At 36.3% G+C, this 21491-nt stretch overlaps 1 protein-coding gene across 1 annotated transcript; it reads left to right on the top strand.

Annotated features, from left to right (window-relative positions):
- Nucleotides 1-419: 419 nt before the first annotated feature.
- Nucleotides 420-21394, top strand: YME1L1 (YME1 like 1 ATPase). Its single transcript, XM_035545428.1, has 19 exons — nucleotides 420-633; nucleotides 2491-2622; nucleotides 5100-5262; nucleotides 6138-6236; nucleotides 7939-8048; nucleotides 9182-9332; nucleotides 9423-9530; nucleotides 10302-10384; nucleotides 11390-11480; nucleotides 12828-12980; nucleotides 14222-14354; nucleotides 14559-14621; nucleotides 15126-15238; nucleotides 15605-15760; nucleotides 16411-16562; nucleotides 17433-17559; nucleotides 17655-17728; nucleotides 18361-18447; nucleotides 19617-21394. Exons 1-19 carry the CDS (start codon nucleotides 604-606, stop codon nucleotides 19758-19760), a joined length of 2169 nt encoding a protein of 722 aa, XP_035401321.1. The 5' UTR covers nucleotides 420-603; the 3' UTR covers nucleotides 19761-21394.
- The last annotated feature ends 97 nt before the right edge of the window (nucleotides 21395-21491 follow it).

Here is a 21491-nt window from a genome sequence, read left to right as displayed (position 1 = left end):
ATTTCTTATCAGAAAGAGCAGTCAGACATTGGAACGGGTTGTCCAGGGTGATGGTGAAGTTACCTTCCCCGGGGGTGTTAAAGGAAAGGTTGGATGTGGAGCTCAGGGACATGGTTTAGGGGGTGACATTGGTGGTAGGGAGATGGTTGGACCAGATGGTTTTGGAGGTCTTTTCCAACCTTAATGAGTCTATGATTTTGCTCCGTGTCTAGGGGCTACGTCGCTGCTGCCGCCCTCATAAGCAGCCCTCCAAGCACATCCTGCTCTGGGCACCATACGACTGCAGCCTGGAGGCAGCGTTTAACCCAGCTCCACGCTGTAACCGTTTGTTTGACCAGCCATCCTGTTATTTGGGCTTTAGATGACGCCGGCGGCGCCACCGGGAGACGTGGGGGGAACGGGCCGGTTGCTGGGCGGCCCGCTTGTGAGGCAAGCGGAGCGCTCCGGAAGCTTTTCCATCCGCAGCCGCTTCCGAGGGCGCTCCGGGGCTGGGCGCTGCCGGCGGCGGCAGGGGGCGGCCATTTTGCCGCCGAGCGGGGCCCTCCTGCTGCCGGGGCCGGGAGGAGGACGGGGGGCTTGTGGTGGCCGCCGCCCCTCGGGAGGATGTTTTCCTTCTCTACCGTGCAGCCTCAGGTGGGGACGGGGTGGGGATAGCGGAGAGCAGCCGCAGGCCGCGCTGCCCCTTCGCGGTGCGGGGATGGCGGCGTTTAGGGGCTGTGGGGATCGGCTGGGGGAGCCCGGGTCGTTTTGGGGGGTTGAAGGGGGAGCCTGAGGGGGCTGCGGAGCGGCAGAGCCGCGCCGGGTGTTGCTGTGGGGGGGTGCATCGGGAATCGTGGCTTGGGGAGGAGAAGGGTCCCCCCAGACCCCTTGGTGTGTAGGGGGAGAAGGGTCCCACAGATCCCTCGGTATTTGGGGGGTGAAAAGCCCCACAGACCCCTCAATACCGGGGGGAGAACGGCCCCACAAACCTCTTGGCATAGGGGAGAGGAGGGCACGGTAACACCTCGTGGAATCAGAAGAGAAGAGCTAACCTAAAGGTGTCATTTTTTATTATTCTTTTTTGTGGTGTAACCAAGGGGGTGTAAGCTAAAGTGAAGTTGTGCAGTTAGTTGTCACGGGTTGCTGTGGAAGTTAAAAAGAAACAGCTTAGAAATGTGGTGAGGTAGTGAAGGAAAAGTCCTTTAATTATTTGTTATAGAAATGAGTCCGGATGCAACCGGAAAGGCATCTTTCATCAGTCAGTGGGTAGGATGGGACTAGCGGGTTGCACGGGCTTTGGTCTGAGCCCGTGTTTTTATCCTTATGCTTTGTGCTAGCGGGATTAGCATGTTACAGTGTTCTGCTGTGGGCTTTGATAGTTCCTTCCAGATGCGGGAACCGTGTTAATTGCTTTGCTGGTGCCCTGAAATTGAGAGGAGGCGTGATGCGATTCTTAGGAGTGTGTCACTCTGCACTTTTGTAGTGGGAAATACATGAGAAGGCCTTCTGAGTCATTAGAGTGCTAGCTTTGGCTCTTGCAGGCTTTATAGTTTTACTGCAAGCTTCCGGAGTTTAACTCTGCACAACTGATTCTGAGGGACTTTTCACGTCATGCAGCTTTGTCTGTGTTCTTTTTATTCTTTTGTATTCGTATCTATGGTATTTTATATGTTTTGTAATCATAGCAGGGGCTTAATCAGGAATTGCAAGGCACTGTTCCAGCAGCAGGAGCTGCAGCCCAGCTCTTGTTACCTAGTGACACATGCTGACACCGGGGCGTTTTGGAAGTGTTGCAATTACTTGGACCCTGTGTTCACAGCAGACAGAGTCATCTGCTAGAGGAGGAGCCCTGATACTGGTGCACCTGAGCATCTGTACTTATTCATAAGATGGTGTTGCTGGGACCACTGAGTGTTGCTGAACTGCAGAATTAACTGTGATACACGTGTGTGCTTTGTGTAGGCTAGGTTGGTACCTAGCTATGTTGCTAAAGTGAGATCCCAAGGGATAATCCTGACAGTCCTGAAGGGAAAGTATTAATTATAGTAGCAATTTTGTTTCCTTACTATTCTAGCAAGAATCCATAAAAGGTTGTCTGTTATTTTTTTTTTTGTAACTGAACATTGTCTTATATGTGAATTGAGGACAGTCTCTGTGTCACCTAAATGTTGATGATCTGTGCCTGCTTCTGTATTTGAAAAATCTAGTGATTATTTTCTTTAAACTATTATTGTGTTTGAAAAACAGGAAACGTAGCCTTTATTTTCTTCATCCAAGTTTTGTGAGCTTCTAATTTGTCATGCATACTTGAACTTTTTTTTTCTATAATTAGACGTGTCAGCTAACACCGTAGTGTTGAAACTAAGAACATGTTGTTTATTATGCAATCCTCAGTTAAAAGGGAGAATCCAAGATACGTAATTCTAAGTTGTGGTTTGGAATGAAAATATGTTTATAATGTTTAAATTGTTTAAAGGAAACTTAAATAATTAATTTATTTTATTTGCACAGGCTACTGTTCCTCTGAGTCACCTTATCAATGCCTTTCATTCACCAAAAAGCTCCACTACTACTGCCAGCACAGCATCCTTACAGCCTGTCCAGAGGGACTCCTCGTCAGAGCATGATCCTCAGAACAGTGAGGTACTGAAAACCTTTGGAAAATGTGGTTTGCTTATAATTGAATTCAATCTGGGTAATACCAGTTCAAGTGAATTTCATGTTTGACTCATTTTAAAAAACAATGTAACGGGACTAAATGCAACAGACTCTTAACAGATAGAATATAACTTTATCGACAGAACTTAAGTCAATGTTTTGGCAGTAAGAATTGTACAAAAATTCTGTATTTAATTAATAAGAAAAAAATGCAGCTAGTACCTATCTTAGTACTGATTTACAAAGCTGGAGAGGACCTGTTTCCACTTAATGCTTTTTGCTGGCAAGTAACAAAATACCTTTTCTGTTAATAAACCTGTTGTTATCTTTTCAGTCTGAGTTCTAGGAAAGTGTTCCATCACTACTTTTGAGAAAACTGTCTGAAACTTAAAACTTGTTGAGGGATTCTGGTAGATTAAATAACATATTTGCGGGCTTTTCTTTTGACATCAGCTCTTGTTCTTAATGCTGAAAATACAGAGAGTGCAAGGTAGAGTTAGATCTTGCTATTTTTTCCAAATAATTTCTTGCAGTGTTATGACTAAGATGATTGTGAGGAAAAACATGGAGTCTCTACAACTAACTACCAAAATCTAGAAATCGGCACGGTTTCCGTAATTGTCCTTGTTTTGTGATTCTTTATAAACATAGAGGTATTTGCTTCTGGTGATAAGAAGCGATTTCAGCAGGAGACTTGGATTTTTGCATGGAACTAAAAGCATGTTTCATCTATTCAGTTTTGTATTTGTCTGTCTACTCTGTAGGAGAATCTGCCCTTTAATTAAAGAGATTTTTTTCTTGTAATTCTTCCTCTTTAATTCATCATGTACTGGTTTGTTTGTTTCTATCATGACACAAGTATGAAAACAATAATTTAAAAAACTGCTACCAATGAGAGGAACTTTATTTTTAAAGGAAGTTCTTAAAACAAGTTCATTAGACTATAATAAACCTAAGTTTAAGTAAAGGTTAAGGTCAACTTTCAAGTCACCAAATATTGACACAGTATGTGCAGTTGTAATATCGAATAGAGTTGAACTAATGGAATGGCAAGTCATTATCTGAGGTCACGAAGTCTCTATAGTATGAAGTTAAACCTGTATGTGGGGGTAGTAACATCTGAATGGTCGTAGAAAACATTTTTCTGTAGAGTTTTCTGTGGGTTTATCTTTTTTTTTTTTTTTTTTTTAAATCTTCTTACACCCATCTCCCCAGTAGTATTTCAGTAATTTTCTAAACAATTACTAAGCTGATGTAGGAAGGCTTGATCTACTCCTTCACACCATGTGTAAATGGTGTTTAAAAGTCTACTTTTTTCTTGAGTAGAAGTGGTCTTTAAACAGAGTACCGTGTTTATAGTTTAAAATTTTCTTAAACTTTGAATAGGGTGATATTGTAGATGCATCTAGAAGTCTGCTTTAAAATGGCTTCAGCTTTTGACATCTTATTCAAGTGTTTTTCATGTAAATCTCTTTGTTGGGAATCTAGTTTCATCTTAAAAGTAGAACAACGTAAAGCTTACATAAAAATGATTTAGGAAAAATGAAAATATAATCCATAATGTTCTAACTATCAAATTAAATTTCACTGCAGAAACATTTTGAATAGCTTGTCATGTAGTTACTTCTTGGTTAAGAAAACATTAAATCTAGTGCAGAGGTTGTATCGAGAGGCTAATAGGTACTTTAAATGGTCCAAGCCAACAGGAAAAATGTTTTTATAAACATGTTTTTAAAAAAAATACCTATCTGAAATATACAATGTTAAAATTACTTTAATCAAGATCACTGCTTTCATAACTGAAGCAGATGCATATTACCTCTTGCTTTTTTGTAGTTTTTGATTTTTTTTTTTTTCTGTAAGGAATTCCAGATCCTAGCTCCTACACTCTTATAAGTACAGACTTTTGCCCTTCACTGTGTCTTCCCACCTTATGGCTTTTTAAGGTTGAACTCTGGGCATAGTTTCTAAGCATCTGGTCTTCAAGTTTCTGCTAAATTTGCTCTACCGAGTTTTTGCAGGAAAGAAAAAGAGGTGGTGTGTGGGCTTTTGCCTTTTGCCCGCTTGAATAAAATAAGTGGATATTACTTGTACATCTCCCCCCTCACACCCTCTAGTCTCTGTCATAAGTATGAGAATGAGTTGGAAAAGAGCATTTTTTTTCCTGTGCCTGCTCCAGCCATGGGAGGTATTAAAAGAGTGAATTGGGAAGCAAATTTACTTGCCATAAATGTACCCTGCTAATGAAAATGTCAATGTATGCATATGAAAAAGTTACCTTGTATCGACAATAGCAAATGTTCTTTAATTGTTTCCTTTCATTGTTCTCTTAACTTAAGAAATGGTTGTTTGTCTGAACTTCTTGGCTCAATGCAGCACTTACATTTTACAATTGACTTTGTTATTCTCATTTTTTCCCATCTAAATTAAGTAAATTGTGAACACTTATCTCTGTTTTGCAGTCTGTATTTAATTTAAGAGATCTGGGATTGTCTGATTTGAAACCTAACCAGTTCAGAGAACTCGTGAACAGGCTGCTTCCTGGCTACTACACGGAAAACAAAGTCTATTCGCCATGGCATACATCATACGTCTCTGCTGAGTCCTTCTTTGAAAATAAACATGGTATGTTTTAGAGTCAAGTGCTAATGAGAATCGATAAAATTAAATTATGAAGGTGAACACTGTGTTCTTCTGTAGTTTAATTTCTAGTGCTGTAGATAACTCATAGTTCAAAAGTGTTTAATAAAATGTCTAGTTAAGAGACTAGTAATATGTTGTTTATTGTGTGCAGGCTGTCTCTAGAGTGGCACTTGTTGAATCATGGGATTTTAAAAAATTATCTTTAGAGATTTGAACCCAAATTTTGGAATAATTTCTTAAATTTCAGACTTGAAGTAGGTAGTTGTTAAATTTGTCTAAACTCAGCTGTAGCACAGGTGCATATTCTATTAGTGATGAGTCTGAGCTATGAATTTTGTCACCCGTTTGCTTCACCAATAGAATAAATCAGATTTTGTTTATCTACTAGCATAACACGTTCATGAACATCTCCAGTTTACATAAAGCTATTCATTTTTTGTTTGAAGCAACGCTACGTGAGCACTAAGTAAAAATGAATTCGGGATGACAGACTATTAACTGGCCATGTAGAGTATTTCATTGCTGGAAAAAAATGAAGTGTGTTTCTTTAAAGTTGTTTTGTTGGGATTAGTCTTAAATACAGGCAGTAAGGGCATCATGAAGATCCCCAGAAGTGTGTTAGAAAAAGAAGTGTGTAGTTGATGATTGAGATACTGCCTATGTGGTATTGCAGTTGGGAGGAAGAGCAGAGGACTAATGTCTGACGGCTGGTAATGGGTTAATTTGTTTCATTAACGGGTTCTTAAAGGATTGTGCTAGAATAAAATTCATATTTAAGAAAGAAAAAATAACTTGTGTGAAAAGTAATGTTCAGTTGCCATAGGTCGTGCTTACATTTTGATACTATATTTCTACAGGTTTCGGGGATGTCTTTAGTGCTTTGCGCTCATCATGTTTGTACAGACGGCATCCTAATCCCCTCCAAAATTTCTCTTCAGACCTTAGGTGTTGGCCAGGTATGAAACAGTAAACTGTACTTTTTCTTTATAACATATTTTTATTCTGGGAAGTTTTTTTTTTCATTTTGTTTTAAAAAGGACTAACCCAGAAAATATTACGTTTCCAGAAAGAACCTTTGAACTGGTATTAGCACTGTAAATTGTGAAGATATTTTTTTGTATTTGAGCAGTATATTTCCAGAATTAAGTCAGTAATCACGGTGTTACTAGAGAATCTTGTTCAAAGATGTCAATATTTGTGGATAATAGTTTTAAAAGATGACAGATGAACTGGCTACTTTTGAATCAGATCTGTCGAATCTGGTATTCATCCGCATTAGCTTTCTAAGGTGTTTCATGACTTGTTTAAACCACTTCTGGATGATGGTGGGTAACAGCAGGGCTGCTTTAGCAAGAACGTAGTCAGGAGCTCAGGGAGTTCAAATACTGTCATCTGTTTAGCTCTAGGCTTTGTCTGGCTACTAGGTTTGGTTTGTGTCCCACAGTTATGAGAGAGATGCTGACAAAATAGAGATGCCCCATCGCTGGGCTACGAGAAGGGTGCAGATTGTAGTACATTTAAAGTATGGGAAAAGCTGAAGGATCTGAGGCTTTGAAGTTTTTAAAGGTTTTAAAGTTAGCAGAAGAGACAGCAAGAGGTGATCTCCTTGCCAGTGGAGCCATGTTAGTTACTCTTCTCTCTTGCATCTTGAAGAGGCAGCAGTTACAAGTAAAAGCAAAGGAAATTCCTGTAGGAAAATTTTCACAATGAGAATGATTAAGTTCTGGAACAGTTCCTCTGGAGAGGTTGTCTTCTGAGCTATCTGATCTGATGAAGTTTGTCCTTTTTGGAGCAGAGGTTGGACAGAATGGCCTCCAGAAATCCCTTTTATGTGGTACTGTTCTATGATAGTAGAAGCCCTAGTCACAATTAAACGTTTGACTGCCATTGGTGATTATCTTAGAACACATTAGTGAAAGATTAATATTCCTGACTTCCACGATTTGTGTGGTTACATCTCCATTCCAAGGTTTCCTTTGTGATAGAAGATGACCTATAGTGCTGTAAACTCACTATATTTAAATGGTCTCATTTCTTTTGTCAGTTTCTAACAACAGGTCTAAGCCGTTCTAGTTCTCTCCAGGGCATCTTTTTAGCTGAGCTTTTAGACAAAGCTTTTCTTAGAGCATGAATCTTCATTCCCATCCTTCTGGATTAGCTTTCAAACATTTCGTGTTTGTCAGCATGTCTGGATTTAATTCATGTGTATGTCTGTTGTGTTCCTGGAGACAGTGATGACAGGGTTCACCAATTATCTGTAGTTCACAAAGTGAGCTCCTGATTATTTTCACAATAAAAATGTTATGGAAAAAATGCATTCTAAAACATTAAGTAGCATACTTGACAGTTCAGATTACAAGTGTTCAAGGTTGCCTAACACAGTACTAAAATGTGTTGGTTTATTTATACAGCTTATTTTTATTAGATCCAAAAGTGTCTTCATACAATTTTGTGTGTGTTTTTTTTTGTTGGTCAGGCATCTTAGATAGATTGCTGTCTGCAGTTCTCTTTCTACCTTGAATATTTTGGGAAGATTATATTTGGTTTGATCAGGATAAAGTCTTTCTCATATTTAGTTTTTGAAATTTCATATTTTTTTGGTTATTACTGTTATTGTAGTGGTAGTAATGGATAGCTCTGAACTTTCTGTTGTTAAAGTTTACATACAATCACGGAGCTTTAAGACGTTGCGATCAAGAGCAAGACGTTTGCAGTCAACATCTGAACAATTCGCCGAAACAAAGAACTCACTTCCTTCACTTTTGAAGGTAAATACAGGGAGCATTATCCAGTCGTGCAGGGCTTATTCAGACCATCTCTTTCTCTTGAATGAATCTCCACAATTTACCAAAAGTATTTTGTTTTACTAATGTAAAAAAAATTTCTTAACTTTAAAACTTGAACTAAATGACAACATGCCATTTTTCTTACTAATACACAATTTGCTTCATATGTCATGACTATAAAGATAGTTTCAATTTTTAGGGTAGTAATTTAAATGTGAAAACACTGATTTAGAAATAAAGTTATCTGTATTCTGTTATTGTAGCTTTGTTTAAAATAACTTGGAGTCAAATTAAGTATTCATTTAAACAAAAATACAATTAGTTTAACATAAAAGAACTATTTTAGGTGATTCAGCATGTGATTGATGCTTTAAGGATATACTTATTCGTGGCAACTATCTTTTTAAGATGCAGAAATTTTAAGGTGGATGTTTTGATGGCTTAAAAACTCGCTTGTATACACTTAATTTAGCAATTAACTCTCCAGACTTGGGGTAGCCAGGCACTTACCAAAACCAAGTTAACTGAGGCACTCTTTGCTTCTAATTGGTTGTACAGAAGTCAGGCTAATTAAAGCGTGTTCTTATTTTATTTTTAAAATTTCTTTGAACTTTCCCATTCTTTTAGTCATACATGATTTATTTAATCTATGGTCTAGGTATACAATGAATGAAGATACACAAGAGCTAGTTCCATGCAATGTTGCTCTTAAACTTGGTAGGGTGACCAAGCTCTATCAAAACTATACTTTGAAGATATTTCATGTTTGGAAGTAACCTAAGTTGATTTCATGAAGGAAAAAAGTTAAGCTAATAACTCCCACTGAATTCAGTATACACAGCTAGTTGCGTGTAAGGCTGTCTTAGGCTATGTCTGTCGTTTGGGGCTCTGAACATTATCTGCTTAGAGCAAAAATCAGGATGACCCTGCTGGCACCACAGTGATTTAATGCTCAAACTACCACCTCTGTTGTCTAATTCCACAGCACCTGAATTAGATGCTTTTTCTCCCCCTCAACAATGCTGTTGAGGTAATAAGGTAAATATATATATATATATATATATATATATATGAAAACTGAGTTTACCCTAACATTGTTATGGAAAACATTTTAGGGCTTTATCCTGAGAAAGCGAAGAATTGATGTTGAGAACTTGGATACGCTAATGAAAACAAAAAACATCCCAGAGGCACACCAGGATGCTTTTAAAACTGGTTTTGCAGAGGGCTTTTTGAAAGCACAGGTATTCCTGCAAAAAACACTTGGTAAGTTGTTTTAGTTCACGTATTTTGTTTTTGCATTCAGAAAGTGGTTTATTCCAGCCTATTTTAAAATCTTTTTGTTTTCCTTTGCAGATTCCTTAAGAAGATCACGTTTGCTTTCTTTCTTTCTCTTTGTTCTTTGTTTTTATCTTGCTATATATTCCTCATTTTTACCTGGGAAAGGCTCTTTTTCTGATGCTGGTAAGTTAACTTTCTTTTTAAGCTCTTTTACTTGTGTTGTACTTCCAGTGGGCTTAGCTCAAATTAAATGTGTTTTGACATGATTGTTTTAGTATAACATTTCAGTGTACTAATGAAAGAGTTGTTTGCTGCTTTTGGCTACAGTCTTTTAAACGGTAATGTTACAAAATGTTTATGAATACAAAGTTAGCTTTTAGTGTTATTTTCTTTTGATGAAACAGTTGCATGGAACCAACAGAGAAGTCTGATTGTTCACAGATTGTATTTGTCTTTGAATTTAGATGATGTTACCTAGGTTAGCGTAGGCAAAATGGTTTGATTTTTATTTGTAGTCACAGCCTAGTTGGTGTTTGCATGGCCAATTGCCGTCATGAAAAATCTGGTGGAAATACAAGAATGATCAAAGGCTGAGTTAATGCAAATGGAGAATTTCAGTTTTGTGTTGAGCTGTGATCTGGTCTCAAGAAGATTTTGGTATGTGCAGAAACATTGAGGGCAAACTGGTTTTGTGTACCTGTTTCTGGAGGCAGAGCTTTCTGCGCTACAAATGACCTAAAAGCATTTATCACTGAATTAACTGAAAATAATTTAAAGAATTTTTTTTAAATATATTTTATTCTTGCTTACATTTGTAAATGAAAACATTGCTTTTTAAAAGGCCAGGTATAAAGGTGGAGGCTTAACATATGCATTCAAGTACAAAGTACAGTCTTGGAACAAAATGACTTCATGTGTGTATTTTGCTCTTCCTCTTCTGCTGTTTGCTATTAGTACGCTTTCGAACATCAAGTATCTTTGATGCAGCAGTTGATCCAATCCAGCTGAAAAATGTTACCTTTGAGCATGTGAAAGGGGTAAGTTCAAAAGTTAATTGTGTGAGAATTCTTTTTGAATCGTCTTCGTGAGCCTGAAGAATGCCTTACTCTGTTAAAGGAACTTCTTTTTACGAACTGTTTTAAAAGACAGATATCTCATATTTGGATATGCCTGAAATCTTAAAACTGAAATGAACAAAGATATGAATGATAGAATAACATTTGCCATTTTTGTGAAGTAGAGAAGCAGCGCAGTCATGAGTAACTGACTTGATTGCTTTGCTTTTCTCCCTGCCCCCAAGCTTTCTCAAGGTGTTTGAATCGAAGCAGAACTATATACCGACTTTTCTCTAAGGCATAACCTGTAGTTTTCTTTGACTTTTTGCGTTTGTTTTGTACTTGAAAGAAAACCAGTTCAGTTTTAAAACCTGGTAATTGCGTTTTTCACATACTTAACCCTGAATGCTTGAGAAAGAAGCCTTATGTATATTTTGCTTACTCAACACCAGGGAGGTTTTAAGTACTCTTATATTATTTTATATCTTTGAGGCATTTAATACTTTGAAAAAGGCTCACTCTCAACTTGTTAAATTTTTGAAGGCTAGAATAGCAAATAAGTTGAATTTTGAAAGTCAAGCCTAAGTACGTAGGTTCATGTTTATTTCTGTTCGTTGGTAGCAAAATGAGGACCTTCCCCTTAGATAAATACATAGCTTTGTCTTTTTAACTAGTCTAAGATCCTGACATAGGACTTTTGATTCCATATTTATCTTGTTGGTCAGATCTGGTCTTGAGCTGTTCAGTTATTCCTTCAGTTTTATTAACTTTATTCTTTATTAGTCATGTAAAGGGTTGTAGGAAATAGGTTAACTTATAGACACTTCGTATCAACACAAATTGTGATACAGTTTTATCTCCTCTTTCTGCTATGTATTTTTGTTCAAATAAACTTGTCTAAGTCTTTAATACAAAGGTTATTTACAAAAAAGATGGAATATTTTATAAATGCTTATTGATATTTCTTGGCATGTTTTTAATATGTAGGTTGAAGAAGCTAAACAAGAATTACAGGAAGTTGTAGAATTTCTGAAAAACCCACATAAATTTACCGTACTAGGAGGTAAACTTCCAAAAGGTAAGAACCATTGTTCAGCAGATGTGAAAACCATATGTAGCCATGGCTATGTTTGTTCTGTGTTGAATGACTAATTTACAGCCTTATCTCTGAACATTTTTTTCCTTTGGGGAATCAAAAAAGCGCATGACCAAGATGATAATAAATACCACTTTTTCATTTACTTTATATTTGGGGAAAAATAAATAGTAAAATAATGTTTAAATAAATTATTAAACATTTAAACATGTATTTATTTAATTTAGTAAATAGTAAAAAAATGTTAGTGGTAGTAGATTTCCTTACTTGTTTAAAGTATTTGAGGAACAAATGCCTCCTCAAAGAGTGTTGTGAAAGTTTCTTTGAGGATACTCTTAAATGAGGTGCTTTCTTTGTTTAAGGCAGTTATGTTGCATGCTTCCTGTCTTACTGTCAGTTTCCCTATGTGTAAAAATTGGTCACCACTCTTACAGAGGATTGGAGATATCTGACATGTCACTGAGCACACATAGGATTTCAAAAATATTTACTGATAAATTTATGTATAACTGGTATTGATATATTTTGGAATAGAACTTGATGTGGCCCAAGGTCTCTTCTAGGTCTCTTCTTTTTCTTTTAGTGTCCATAGAAGGATATCTTTTTTTAAAGTTAATAGTTTCCTGTGACCAAATTTTTTAATTCTGTTTTCTCATTTGAGAAGTATATATATATAACATAAAATTAATATAAATACTCACCCAAGATAATGCAAAAAAATTCTCCAAAAATCTTCAAGTTAATTAATCTTGAAAAAAGAATCTGACAAATTCCACCCCCCACCCCCATTTCTTGCTGATAACCTTTTAATGTTTAAAAAAAATGTACATGATTATCCATAATTGATTTTTCTCATGTGCTTAAAAATCTGACAAACCACAGCCTTGTGATATACAATCCCAGGTCAGGTCGCAGACAGGAATGACTTCTTCCTTTCCTTTCTGTTAATAGACCAAACACTTTCTTATATTTTTGTTAGACTTGTGTTATCTTGATAAACATCCAATATGAAGAAGAGACTATTAGGGATTCAGCTGCTAAACTCAGTGGTAACTTTGTGGAATAATTCTGGTTTCTGCTTTTATTTAGTAGTCTTACAAGCCTTTTTTGTCACTGTTTAAATGTGGTTCAGAATATATCTAGATCTTTTAAAGGAAACTACTTCAAACTGCAAGTAATGAGCAGTACCTGAAACAGGATGTTAAGTTTTCTGAAGCAAATGTAAATTTCTTTTAATGCATGGAAGACCCATACCTGTATAATAAGACTGTGTGGTTTTGGTGTTTTTAACGTGTTGGTGACTTTTTTCTCTTACTTATTTTCTTTTAGGTATTTTGTTAGTTGGACCACCTGGAACTGGCAAAACTCTTCTTGCCCGAGCTGTAGCTGGTGAAGCTGATGTTCCATTTTATTACGCATCTGGGTCAGAGTTTGATGAGATGTTTGTTGGTGTAGGAGCTAGTCGCATCCGGAGTCTATTTAGTACGTTAAGTATTTGTGGTTTTGAAATCTTTTAACATGCAAGATTAAGTAGTCAGTGTGTACGTGACTTAGATTTCCATGAGCAGCAACTAACTGTAGAAACTTGCTGGTGGACAGAATGCAATTGTAGCAAAAACTATAACTTACAATACACTGGATGAGAATAAAAGTTATTTAATCAGAGCTGTAATGTTCTATAAACCAAATGGATTTTTTTAATTTGTCATTTAGCTATTGTAAAATGTAAATCACTGTAAATTGAAAGTAAATATAAAATTTAAGATAAAAATAGTGCTAACCATTTCAGGTATTCCCCTCATTTTTATATTGTCTCTTTTTTTCTGAATTAGAGCTGTAATATAGCATCACAGTGTAGCACTCACCTCAGGTTTCCTTTTGCACTCCCATCAACAGGCCCAGAATAAAGGGCTTTATAACAAAATTTAGTTGTCTCTCCTGTGCAAACTATCAACCTAAGCAGGTTTTCTGTTTTAAATGTTCAAATAAGTAATAACACAAAGGGTGTTGGGGGAGAGTCCAACTTCCTTTATGTTTAGGACTGAGTGTCAGGCACAGATAATGTAGGTGGTTTGCATTTGTAGAAGAAATGTGGCTTTCTTCATCTGGAAGGGGAACAAAATGTAGTGGATGTGTTGCACCTTAAAATGTGTTTGTCTTTCTGTTGATTAAAGATCTGTAATTAATATTACAGATGTGTCTAGCTGGATGAGATGAATTGCATCCTGGTGTGAATGTACAAGTCTGTCATCTTAAAGTTTACAATTGCTTTTTTATTTTGTTAATACTGGTAAGCTTGAGGGTGGTGTTTTTAACTGTCAGATAACAAGCATGCTCTATTAAAATAAGTTAGTTAAAAATAAGACCCATAGCATTTCACGTTATTTTTATTTAATAGGTTCATGTTTTGTACCTGAGCCTATGAAATAAACTGTTGTGTGAGTTGATAGAAGATAGGATGACTTTCTTAATCTACTGCACTAGGAATTTTTTTGTACCGTAAGAATATACAAGCTGATACAGAGATGAAGAACTTGCTTCTTTGCATTGCTTCATTTCAAAAATATATTTCATTCTGGGAGGCTAAAACTGGGACAGCTCTGGTGATGCTATAACACTTCACAATGCAAGAGTAATAGAGATGCAAGAATCCTAAATTACATCATACACTTTCTGCTACTTTGTGTGGTTGAAGTGTCTTTCAGCTATTTCTCTTTTGTCAGGGGAAGCAAAAGCAAATGCACCATGTGTTATATTTATTGATGAGTTGGACTCCGTTGGTGGGAAGAGAATTGAGTCTCCGATGCATCCATATTCAAGACAGACCATTAATCAACTTCTTGCTGAAATGGATGGGTAAATATCTGGATTCTGAGGGCATAGAAGGTGCTCACTGGTATTTTGAATATTTGCATGAATTTTCTTCTTTGACAGCATTGATTTTTTTCATAACTTTTAAAAACACTTTCAAGGATATACATTTAAAAGGATCTGTGACAACTTTCTAGTATTTGTAATTCATTCTGTATAAAAACACATTCTTGGCCTTTTTTCATACAGGTTTAAACCTAATGAAGGTGTTGTTATTATTGGTGCAACAAACTTCCCTGAAGCATTAGATAAGTGAGTATAATGCATTGATCATTTTTATGGTATGTATATGAAAAAAAAAAACACAGAAAAAACCCACCCCACGACAATTTTCAAGAATTAGTGTTACAGCTGGAGATTTGTTTTCCCTTGAAAAATTTATATATTGATGCTTAAAAGGTCAAATTAAATCTCAAGAAATAGGCAACCTGCTTCTAAATATCTAAAACTTCTGCAAGTTTTTCTACTTAAATTGATTGGTTACATTCCTTGTTTACCATGCATTTTAGTAGTTGCTGACAATAGTAGTTTACCTTATTTACAAATGCAAAACCACTTAAAGTTGGTTGGTAATAAAACTTTCATCTGACTTTATAGATACAAATAAGGAAAATGCATTCTTTGCATCTGCGCACCAGACATGGTCTATATAGATGTCTTTAGAAAGATCAGATGGATTTGTCTTCCTCATATCTATTAGTAACAGTTTACTGTGACTTTTCAAAGCCAATATATTAAATTATCTTTTTCCTTTAGTGCTTTAATACGTCCTGGTCGCTTTGACATGCAAGTTACTGTTCCCAAGCCTGATGTAAGAGGTCGTACAGAAATTCTGAAGTGGTACCTAAATAAAATAAAGTATGATCAATGTAAGTAAATACACTATTGTAATTATCTTTTTATATAACTGTTCATACTTGATCAACCCACTGATGTATTTAGTCCTTTATTTCAATAGCAGTAGTGTCTTTACTATGTATCTTAGAAAAAACACAAGAAATGTCTAGTACATTGTGTTATGACAATTTTCTGAGGCAGAGTTTCTTTCCAGCCCCCAACAGGGTCATAGTGGCTTAAGCATTACACTTCATTTCTTCTAAAGCTGAAAGTTGTTGTTTAAACAGACAGTTTTTAAAATAATGATTCTCGTTCAGAATTTGATCATTCCTTGTTCATGATACAAGATTTTTTCAGGAACAATATGGACCCTAATGACTTTTTCTTTTTCCCCACAGCTGTTGATCCAGAAATAATTGCACGAGGCACAGTAGGATTTTCTGGAGCAGAGCTTGAGAATCTTGTAAATCAAGCTGCCTTAAAGGCAGCTGTTGATGGAAAAGATATGGTAACCATGAAAGAATTAGAATTCTCCAAGGACAAAATTCTAATGGGTAGGATTTTTATATACAAAAGACATAAATACGTTACAGCAGTTTTTTGTGCGATTAAAACTTTACAGAAGAAGAGAGGTTTTTGGTGTTGTTTTTATAAATAATCTTCTGTGTAGTTAATTCTGAATAGCATTTGAGACCTGAGACTAATTAGTATGTTAAAGCTAGTATTAAAGACATTCATTAAGGCTTGTTTGATACTCTGTCAAAAATGATGCATGTTGTATGTGGGCCTAGAGGCAAGACGCGAGTTTGATTTCCTCCTACTCCTCTGTTAGGAATAAGTGGAGGAGAATAGATGACCAGAAATCCAGAGCTAGATTCAGCTAAGTTGCCATATGGTAATGCAAGACTTGGAACATCTGCAGCGTACAGACCAAAATCTGGTCTGTTCATGCTTGAGAAAGGAAACGGGATTTCCTCAGATACCCGGATTCATTTTGATATACTCCTTTAAAAGGAGCTAGACTGCAGCGTATAGTTAGGTCTATTTTAGACATTAACTAACACTCATTAAGTGCAAAATGTTTACAAGTAGGATTTAAATTTTGCTTGCATGCTGTTCCACAGCTACTTTGTACTCTTGAGTATGTATAATCTCTGTATCATCGTGGTCAGCTGTACGAATGAGTTTGTTTCCTTCCTTTAAGGGCCTGAACGTAGAAGTGTAGAAATTGATGAGAAAAATAAAACCATCACTGCTTACCACGAGTCTGGCCATGCTATCATTGCTTATTATACTAAGGATGCAATGCCAATCAACAAGGCTACGATCATGACACGAGGAACAACACTCGGACATGTGGGTATTTCTAGAATTTATTGTTGGTGCGCTGTTAAGTGTTGTTGAGAAATCTGCCAACAATGTTGTTGTTGTACTTAGGTTGTAATGCATGTTGGGATATATTGAAATTTTCAGTTTAGGCAATCTCTTGGAAAGCTGGCTTTCTTTTCTGTGTGATACAAGTCTCTCTTCATTTTTTGAAATATGATCACTTATATAATAACTCAAATATACGAGGAGAGAAATGTTTGATTCTGCTGCAGATAAAACAGGACTCAAGAGCAAGACTTCAGACATTCTTCAAAGGACCCAAAAGTAGCAGCACTGCTCACTTGTATTTTTAATACAAACATACTTTATCAAGTTGTTCTTTGTCCTATGTGACTTTCTAAACCTAATTGGTTACCTTCTTTCTAGCACAGATATTTTTAACTTTCTGTCCAAGTACTTGGTAGCTACTGTCAGGATAGAGAAACTTGTTTTCAATATATCGGTTTCTTCTGAACTTTATGCAAATTAATGGATTCAGATAAAGAAAACCACTGCTCTGAATCCTCCAGGCAAGAAGTTAATTTGTGCTTAACCCAAATGTAGGGAATAAGGAGAAATGGATAGAATAGATTGTTCTGTTTCTGGTCCTACTTGTAAGCTTATGGTGTTAGGTTTAAGTAGCTTAATTTTATGCGATGATCATGGCCCAAAGGAAGCTATTTCACCTGGTATACCAAGCACCTCGCAAGCAAACCTGATGAGTGCATAGCCTAGTAGGCAGCCCAGGGCATTCATGTTATTGCATTTATATCCTCTTTGGATTTGAACAAGAATACTTTTCAGATTATTTCAGTATTTCTTCTGTTTGTTTCGTGACCATGGTTCTATATCTTCCAGGTATCTCTGCTCCCAGAAAATGACCGATGGAGTGAAACTAGATCTCAGTTGCTTGCACAGATGGATGTCTGCATGGGAGGAAGAGTAGCAGAAGAGCTCATATTTGGAAGTGATCACATCACAACAGGTCAGCTGATCAGTAGTTAGAATCTCTGATCAGAGCTTATGGGCAGAAGTGTTTAACTTGTGTCAGTAATTAACTTAAATTTATTTGCTCTCTAGGTGCTTCCAGTGATTTCGACAATGCTACTAAAATTGCAAAACTGATGGTGACTAGATTTGGAATGAGTGAGAAGGTAGCGTGTCATCACTTCGTAAATACTGATAGGGGACACAGAAATGTTCTGGAACTGGCTGTCAGTGATGAGAGGCAAAGTAGTTCTGCTGAAAAAGAAGATTGTTCAGGCCTTGTGATTGGCCCTGCTATAGAGAACTCAATGAGAAAAGCTGTCCATTTGACAGTTTAAAAATCAGCTTGCAAGATCTTCACCTCAAAACAACCTTGAAACTTTCTAAAGTCTACAGGAAAAAAAAAAATCTAAACCCAAACGTTTTGGAATTGAGGATACTCTTAACCTGTAGGGCAGGGGGAAGGCGAATGCTGAGTTTTGTATACTTCTTAAGAAACCTTTTTAGTTATCATTGTTGACTGTTAAGTGCTAGTAGTCTGAAGTTCTTGCTTTCTTTTTGATTTTCTTTTTAAATAAGAAAACACTTAAGTTTCTGTACTATGACCTATGGAAATAGAACTCTGCAGTGACTATGCAGTTCATGAATATGCTTCTTGTTTTGCTGATTCTGTTTCAAACACTTCAGTAAACATTATTTTATTTGTTTGCATGTATAAGAAATGGGTGCTGAAGCTCTTACAGAGTATTTTGTGTTATATTGCAATAGTGGCAAAAAGATTTTTTGTTTGTTTGTTTAGCTTGGTGTTATGACCTATACTGACACCGGAAAAGTTAGCCCTGAAACTCAGTCCGCAATTGAACAGGAAGTAAGAACACTTCTGCGGGTAAGATTCTCCCTTTCACTCTAACACATTTCTTTTGAAATGACTTGAGCATCAGCTCACTTGATTACTGAATTTGTAATGTGTACCAGTGAGAAAACATAGGTGGTTGAAAGTAATTCCCAAGTATTTAATGTAGCTGCAACTTTGAATCTCTTCGTATCAAAACTTTTTATAAATTGTAATGCAGGAGCAGTGGATAACAAGTTGATGGTGTTGGGTTCTTAGTATGTTCCTTAGCACTTCCTCTTGTGTAAACGCAAGGATTTGTATTTTGCCTGTTTAATTCACAGGAAAAAAAATAACACTTTTTTTTTTTCAGAACAGATGTGAATGTTGTCTTTTCCTCCCACATTTCATAACTTGCAGCTAAATCATTTTGTGTAAAAACAGAGAAATGGCCATATTAGTTCAGATCAGAGAGTCATCTGGTCGGGTATCCTGTTCCTCGCAGGCATCAGAATCAGATGTTTAGGGAAGTTTATATCATTTAATTATCTTGGAACTTCCAGATCTCTGTTCTGGTATTTGGAACTAGTTTGGTACAGGTGGGAGAATTATTTATATCCGATAACATCTAAACCATTAAAACTTTTTTGCTGAAGCTGTTTCTGAACTGACTTGGTCTGTCTGTGTAGAACTAAAAGTTAAAATTGAAGCTAATTATGCTGCCAGTGTATTTCTACTTGAAGCAACTGATAACAACAAGTTATCTTAACAACAAGGGTACCTTTCAGCTTTGTAAAAGTACATCATACTTGGAGAGTTTGATAACCTTCTGAAAACTTTAGGCTTTGAGGGAATATTTCTTGAATGCTGTAACACTGTCCATAATGTAACATTTAATATATTTAATAAGCACCTTTTCAGATCTTGTAAGTCTCTATGACGTATGGAAAAATACTCAGACTCGTCTCTGGATTTTATTTTCAGTTGTAACTTTTGCAAAACGCAAAGGTGGCATACAGCTACATTTTCTTGAGCAATTATGGCAGCTAGGTTTTAAGTCTTTGTGGGATAGGGGCTGTGCTAGCTGTGCTATGTAAGGCACAACTTTTAAACACGAGCTGTATTCACCCAGAAACAACTTTTTAAATAGAATATTCCTGTTACTTTTGTTCTAAAGTTTTATAACCGTCTTTTACCTTCCTTTTTTTTTTTTTTAATATCAGGACTCATATGAGCGAGCAAAGAACATCTTGAAGATTCATGCAAAAGAACACAAGAATTTAGCAGAAGCTTTACTGAAATATGAGACTTTGGATGCCAAAGAGATCCAAATTGTTCTGGAGGGAAAAAAGCTAGAAGTAAGATGATGACTTGTGTGATACAGTAACTGATAATCTGAAGAATGTACATCTAGCAATGCAGTAGTCTTAAGCAGCATAGCTTTTTTTCCCTTCCTGATGTGTGTATGGCATTAGTGACACGGTAAGATTCTTCTGTCTCTTGTGAGCTTCTGTTACTTATCTATTGTGTCTCATCAGAATAAGACACAAAAATAAAACAGGTTCCTCATCTTCTGCTCCATCTACTCTTCCCACAAGAAGTTATTCAGAAAGATAAATCTCAGGGTTGAATTCAGTGTTTTGGTTTCGTCAATCGTGTTGAAGCTGAGAAGAAAAGATGTGCTGGTGTGTTTTGGCATAGGTTCCTGGGTCACACCATAGCAGGTGCGTTTGAAATGAAACCCCGTAATATAATAGGGAATGTTTTATGGGTAGTGACAAATTGACAAGTAAATCAGTAGTATGAAGTCTAATGCTCGTAATCTGTTTTGAGGTTAGAGATCACTTTTAAAGAAAACTTATTTAAAAATGTAACAAAATATCCGTATAAGTGAAGCAGCTACAGAGTGCATCTCTATTAAAGGGAATTATGAGATTTCCGTGTTAGACTAAAATATTAGTGATTGTCTTCTCAGTGCTCTTGGGGTTAGAATACACACGTCTGGGAGAGGAATTTTGATGCAAAACCAATAACAGGCTAAACATGTCTAAACCTCTTTGGACCATGTTTTGGGCAGAACCATGGCAGGGATAAGAGAAATACCTGTAACCTCTGATGTGCTGCTGACAAGATTCTTTAAAAATTTTTATTACTGCAGTAGATGGATCTGATTTGATAACAATGCTTTTATACTGCTGGAGATTCTACAGAATTAGTTTCTGCTAATACTATGTATGGGCGTTTGATAATCCAACAAAGAATTTCTTCAAAGAGGACAATATTGCTCACTAAAATGTAGTTCAGAAAATGTTTGAAGCATGTGTTTCAAATAACATTCCCAGTCCTGTTCAATAGAACTAGGGAAATAAAACTTCTTTTCCAACCGTTACAAGAAACTTCTGGAAATTCTAGGCTCATAATAAAAACCAGTTTCCAATCAAGTAGAAGTGATTGCTAGCAATTATATGGCAGTATTCTTCTGATCCCATGGAACTGGTTTTTAGGAGTAACACAACTTTATCATAATCTTTCTGTACAATTAGTTGTAGACTCCTGGGAATATAAACTTCTGTTGCAGAGAAGGCCTTTATTATTACGTTAATGTTGAAGGTTAACATAGTTGGAGATGAAAATAGTTGGGCCGGTGCCAATAAGTGTGAATGGAAATTGGTAACTACATTTAAAACTAGAGTTAAGATATTTTAGAATTTTCTGGGTGTAATGCTTGATTATAGCCTAGTTTTCCAGTAAGATCACGTGTTTTTTTTTTCTTTCAAAACTAGGATAACTTTCTATTTGCTTATTTTTCCATTGTCAGCTAGTGTAGTGACATCCCCGTGCAGCGTGGGAGAACTTCCAAACATTATAAAACAGTATACCAAATGCCTAGGCTGACTAGTTACAGTTGTACATGTATTTTAGAAACATGCCAATGGAAACAGAAATATACTGCATATTTGGCATCTGTTTTTGGAATAATAAAGGTTAAATTTAATTATGAGCACTGGTTTTTTTTCCTTTTATTTATCACTGTATATTGCTACAAAATGTAATACAGAGTTCCCTACTGTGTAAATAAGGTATTATAAAACATTTGA

This window comes from Cygnus atratus, chromosome 2, assembly GCF_013377495.2.
Source record: "Cygnus atratus isolate AKBS03 ecotype Queensland, Australia chromosome 2, CAtr_DNAZoo_HiC_assembly, whole genome shotgun sequence".
NCBI lineage: Eukaryota > Metazoa > Chordata > Aves > Anseriformes > Anatidae > Cygnus > Cygnus atratus.
This window is presented reverse-complemented; position numbering and strand designations above follow the sequence as displayed.